The sequence below is a fragment of the Ranitomeya imitator genome, chromosome 2 (assembly GCF_032444005.1).
Source record: "Ranitomeya imitator isolate aRanImi1 chromosome 2, aRanImi1.pri, whole genome shotgun sequence".
Taxonomy (NCBI): domain Eukaryota; kingdom Metazoa; phylum Chordata; class Amphibia; order Anura; family Dendrobatidae; genus Ranitomeya; species Ranitomeya imitator.
The window spans coordinates 40,470,084-40,475,741 of NC_091283.1; the positions used below are offsets into that span (position 1 = coordinate 40,470,084).

At 43.9% G+C, this 5,658-nt stretch overlaps 1 protein-coding gene across 1 annotated transcript; it reads right to left on the reverse strand.

The window, feature by feature from the left end:
- Positions 1-582: 582 nt before the first annotated feature.
- Positions 583-5,238, reverse strand: LOC138661674 (mRNA decay activator protein ZFP36-like). Its single transcript, XM_069746517.1, has 2 exons — positions 5,122-5,238; positions 583-2,825 (listed from the first exon to the last, which is right to left on the reverse strand). The coding sequence occupies exons 1-2, from the start codon at positions 5,155-5,157 to the stop codon at positions 1,923-1,925; spliced, it is 939 nt and encodes a 312-aa protein (XP_069602618.1). The 5' UTR covers positions 5,158-5,238; the 3' UTR covers positions 583-1,922.
- Between the last annotated feature and the right edge of the window lie 420 nt (positions 5,239-5,658).

The window sequence follows — 5,658 nt, forward strand, 5'->3', positions numbered from 1 at the left end:
TTTAAAGATGGAACGGTAATGTGCATGTGTGACCACCATTTCTAAAATTTGGACTGTAGTGAGCATGTGTGACCACCATTTCTAAAGATGAAGCAGTAGAAGACATGTGTGACCATCACTACTAAAGATAGAAATTTAGTGAGTATGTGAGACCACCACTCCTAAAATTGGAGCTGTAATGAGCTTGTGTGACCACTATTCCCAAATATGAAGCTATAGTGAGCACCAATCCTAAAGATGGAACTGTAGAGAGCATGTGTGACCACCACACCTAAAGTCCATGACTGGAGCAGTGGTCACACGTGCTCACAACTGCTCCATACGCACAATGAAATTTGGGACACTGATCTCTTGATCCCAATCGAACCCCTGATGATCATACATTTATCACCTATGCTGTGGATAGGGGATACATCTTTATGGGACAGTGACTTTAAGAGACCATTGTAGTGTAAGATTGTGATATAGTGGACCTTCAGAAGGACAAACCTAGAGGGGTCCTATAGTGCAGCCAGGATTCTTCATGGTACCTATTTTACCATTCCCCATTCCTCAGGTTCCCCAGACAAGAAATAAGCCATATTTATGCAAATTTACCTTTTTATTAGCTTCATTTATTTCACTTAAGTGATTACAAACTTATTTTCTGACAAATATATATTATTTCCAAAAATAATACAAAAAAGATAAATACATATAAAATTTATTTGGTAATAAATAGGACATAAATAGATACATATGTGTTAGAAGATACACACTTTGGATTACTATGATCACGGTATTAATTACTACTGGATTTTTTTTGCTGATATTTCCCATAAAGCACCTGATTTTAACTCCTGTATCAGCCATCCTGTGAGGTATAAGGCACGCTGTAAAGATCCTAGAGATGGGAGTACTAAAATGCATTGCGCAGGGTTGTCACAATACCAAGAATGAGAAGCCTTGCGTGGTATTTAGGACTTCATGGAATTTCACTCTTAGGCACAGACTTGGCGCCAGTTATGGACCAATCAACATAACGACGCGTCGCTAATGAATTCTCACACATCATTGGTCCATTACAGGTATAGTAGGGCGTATCACATGCCTCATTTATCAGTGGGGTACAAAGTTGAGGCAATACTACAGATCTTGACGTCTTCCAGAGACTCAAGTGATATATAAGAGCAATGGGCATGCAAAAAAGTCAACGGGAGGGGAAAATGGTGGTACCTGAATGTCAGGGATGGGTATACACAGCGTAGTGTATATTATGCATGTAGTAGTGTATCGGTATAATACACAATGATATTGTAATATTATAGTATTGTATTATAACATTGCAATGCATTGCAGCACTTCCAGAAAAGTTTAAACGTTTTTTGGGGAGCGGTGAGGGGGGGGGGGGGGTTTCACAGGAGTAAAAAGTCAGGATTTTTTTCACAACTGGGATACTGGTCCACGCTGGGTCCCGTTCCCCCAAAGTTTAGGTCCAGCCCAAACTATGGGAGAGGAGACTAGGGGCAGTAAACATGCTATACACCTTGTTTTGCTACATGAATTCAGAGCTTGACCCCAATCTACAGTACACAGCAAGTAGTAGGGTAGGCCCTTACACAAGAAAATGCACCTGTGACCTCCGGAATCTTACAGGACTCCATATCCGCATAGGTTAACAATAGACTTTTTGTTTGTTGGAAAAGGGCGGTTTCCATATGTGCAAAAACAGTCATGTCTCTCAAGGCTACTTTTGAAGCCTTCACCCCAAACTGCGTAAAGCCCTGAGAATCAACGAAAAGGCACTTGATTAGAGGTGGTTCTTCTGCCGGTAGTTGTAACTTCACAGAACTTTTTTTGGTTTCGTAAGTGTCCCGATGCTTGTGTGACAGCAGGGCTGAAATTAAAATTTTGTTCTGATGCTTTTCTCCACATTTAATTCCTCAATCAGATACGGAAAGCCTGTGGAAGATAGGCAATCGCTTGTTAGTAAGCGCTTGACTTGGCACCTCGAAAACTGGAGACTCGGAGCCACTGCTGTAACACTCGTTTTCGGTCAAGGAACTGGAAGAAGGTGAACGTAGGAGTTGATAGTTGGAGAAAGGGTCTTGAACAAGATTCCCAGCTCTGGAGCATCGGCATGAGCAACAACGAGTACAGGAATCCATTCCTTTGAGGGAAGACACATGGCTTCTGGTCTCAGAAGGAGCAGGAGAGAAGATTGAATCACTGGGAGGAGGAGATACTGATGGAGCTCTGGAGAACGAAGCAGGATCTGGAAAACCTGGTGGTGGAGGAGAGGCTCTTCTAATGGGTACACCGCTGTAGCTGAGACTTTGGCGTAGAACGTGTTGAGGTTGAGGACAACTACCTTGTTCAGCTGGGTGGTGGATAAAATTGCATCGAGACCCATATGGGCACTCTCCATAGAGGTGGAACTTGTGGCAATACTCTGTCTTGTACTTTGGATGACGGTTTGGTTCTCTTAGCTCACCTTGACCATGAGCAAACTGACATTTGGAGCCATATTTACAGGTACCTGTTTCAGAAAAGGTACGACACAGCTCTGTCTTGTAACGAGGTGATGGAGCAGGAAGAGAAGGCAATGGAGCTTTCAAAGGAGGGAATCCCGGTGGCGGTGGAGGTAGTGCTGTTCGGGGCCCTTCGGTAAGGCTGATGGAACGATCAGCTCTGAATGGAGCACGATGAGGCTCAAAATTCCAACGAGCAGACCACTTTGTTTCATCATAGACTTCAGGGGCACAAGAATGTCTCCTCTTGGTGTTGGTGAAGATATGGTCATTGGTGTTCTCTATATCTTCTGACAAATTCAAGTTGCGAAGGTTCTGGAGGTTTACATAATGCAAAAGAGTTAGGGTGATACCTAGGCCAAACCCAACCATTGTCAATGCAGTGCTTTAAGTTTGTGATCCATACCTTAGTACCATAACTATATCTTAACAACACAACAAGAAAAACAAGTTCTCTCATACCCATAAGACCAGGTGTATGTGTGTCCTACATACATATAGATGGCAAAGTACATGATTTATATTATCTGCAACATTCACATCGAAAGAAAAGTCTGAAAGTCAAATAATTTCAGCTGTGCATTCAAACAGGAAGTCTGGCCCTCATTCTTTGTCAAATTTATGTATGTAGGACAGACAGACAAGCAGAAGCTTGTCAGACAAGCAGAGTTGTATCTGAATATGATGGGCCTGAGGCAAAAATACAACTCATCCATGAAACAGAACAAGCAGCTGGAAAGTGGCAAAGTATAAGGCCTGGTAGGACAAAGGGGTAGTAATGTATAAGGACTGGTGGGACAGAGGGTAGTAATGTATGAGGACTGGTAGGATAGAGGGGTAATATTGTATGAGGACTGGTACGGCTGAGGGAAAGTAAAAAATAAGGATTGATAGGACAGAGTGGTAGTAATGTTTGAGGACTGGTGGGACAGAGGGTAGTAATGTAAGGAGACTGGTGAGGTTGGGGGAAAGTAAAGTATAAGGAATGATAGGACAGAGGTAGTAAAGTATACAGACCGGTAGGACAGAGTGGTAGTAATGTAAAAGGACTGGTAGGATAGCGGGAAAGTAAAGTATAAGACTAGTAAAGTATAAGAACTGCTAAGACAGAGGGAAAGTAAAGTATCCAGGCTTGCAGGACAGAGGGATAGTAAAGTACAAGTATAGGAAGAACAGATGGAAAGTAAATGATAATGACTGGTATGGCAGATGAGTAGTAAGGAATAAGGATCAGTAGTACTGAGGGATAGTAATGTATAAGGACCGATAGGGCTGAGGGGTAGAAGTGTACGAGGACTGGTAGGATAGAGGTGTACTGGTAAGGCAAAGGGGTAGTAATGTACTATGCCTGGGAAACAGCATTACAAGAGTTAACCGGAAGTAGATGTGAGTCATGGCAAGTTATGAGAACCGTCAGAAAAAACAGGCAAGTGACAGCACATTTTCAGGACTGACAGCAGATAAGGTTTTATGGCATAGAAAGGTCCAAGGTCTAAGAGGAATCGTGCAACAAAAGTGGCAAAGTTCAAAAGACAATAATAGACAAGAAGTACTCAACCCCACCGACACTTGAGCTGAGACAGGACAGAGAGGTACAAAGGTTAGTTGACGAGGCACAGAAGACAGACTATGAGGTATGAGGCACAACTGTCAGGAATGCAAAGGTCTAAGATCCACGAAGAGCCCCTGTTGACAGGGGTATTGGGTAACACAACCACGGAGTGACGGGCAGGTGCAGAAACAGGGTGACGTTCATACAAAAAGTGACAGCGGACAGGACAAGAGAATGAGGTCAGTCCAGCGCAGTTGTCATGGCAGGTTTCATCTCTGAAGTCGTCCTGGTTACATGAGCCCAATGAAGGGACATAAGATATCCGGCAGCACCGGTACCTCTGGGTCTATCCTACAGACTGAGGGCACTACCGACAAAGAGCCATTGTACAAAATGAGTGGAGCCCTGGGGAACAGAATATCATTTCTGGGACTTGGATAGTCCATATTGTAGCCCAAAACAGACTACGTATTCTAACTCCCAAGCCTACAAATGTGCCTAAGATCTTCTAGAACCCACCGACAACCCTTTCCATCTTGATTTTACCTGTTCCACTCTGCGACCTTTCCAGATCCACCTAAACACTACAGTCCCTTGACCTCTGCACCGGATAGTCCATATTGTAGCCAAAAACAGACTGCCTATCCTATCTCCCAACCCTACGGACGTCCTCATGCGCTTCTAGGACCCACCGACAACCCTTTTCCTCTCTGATTTTATCTGTTCTACTCTGCGACCCTTCCAAACGCTACAGTCCCTTGACCTTCACATCACCTCTGTGTCCGGTCTATATCCAAGTCCCAACCTATACGTTACCCCCCTTTCTGTCCCTGCACTTCCTATGTAGGGGTCCCACCCTATCAGTCCACCTAACGTAGACACGGTTAGGTTAAAAAAATGTCACAACACAATAACAAAGTTATACAAAACATTACAATACAGATTCTGGAGCAATTCTGTAGAATATGGAACCTTAAGGAACTATGATGTTCTCTCTACCCTTGAGACAAGATGCCTCTCCCCCCCAAATGCCAAGTGGCACTGTCCCCAAGGTCTCACCTCGTAGATTGTTTGTATATCCAGCATTGTGGACATAATGATCCAAAAAAATAAGTGCTTGCTCCTACACCCAGTGATTCTTGTGAGCAGTCAGTGCAGTACAGAGCCTCCCAGCCGCCTTCCTTATATACAGTGGCGATACCCCACCTACAAATGATGTCACCCTAGGGTGAAGTCCAGAGAGGAGGATAAGGGAAGGGTGGTGGAGGGGGGAGGCGTTAGCTAATCTCTCTCCTTGCTTAGGAAAACAAGTCAGTCTCCAGCCAAGATCACATTATGAGAAGGAAGGGAGGGTGGGGGGAGGAAAAAAAAGAAAAGCAAATGAAAGAGTGAAAAAGGGAGAAAGAATGCAAAGAGGGCAGAAGAGAGAAACTGGAGAAAGAAAACAAGAAGAGAAGAAGGAAAGCGAGGCAGGCACGGCATATTACAAGGGATTAACCTTATTGAGAAGTGCTTAAAGCACGGGACAATGGTGGCTTTTATTAGACTTGCTCTAACTCGGTGCCATCGTAAGGTCCGGACCGTCATCAAAATTTC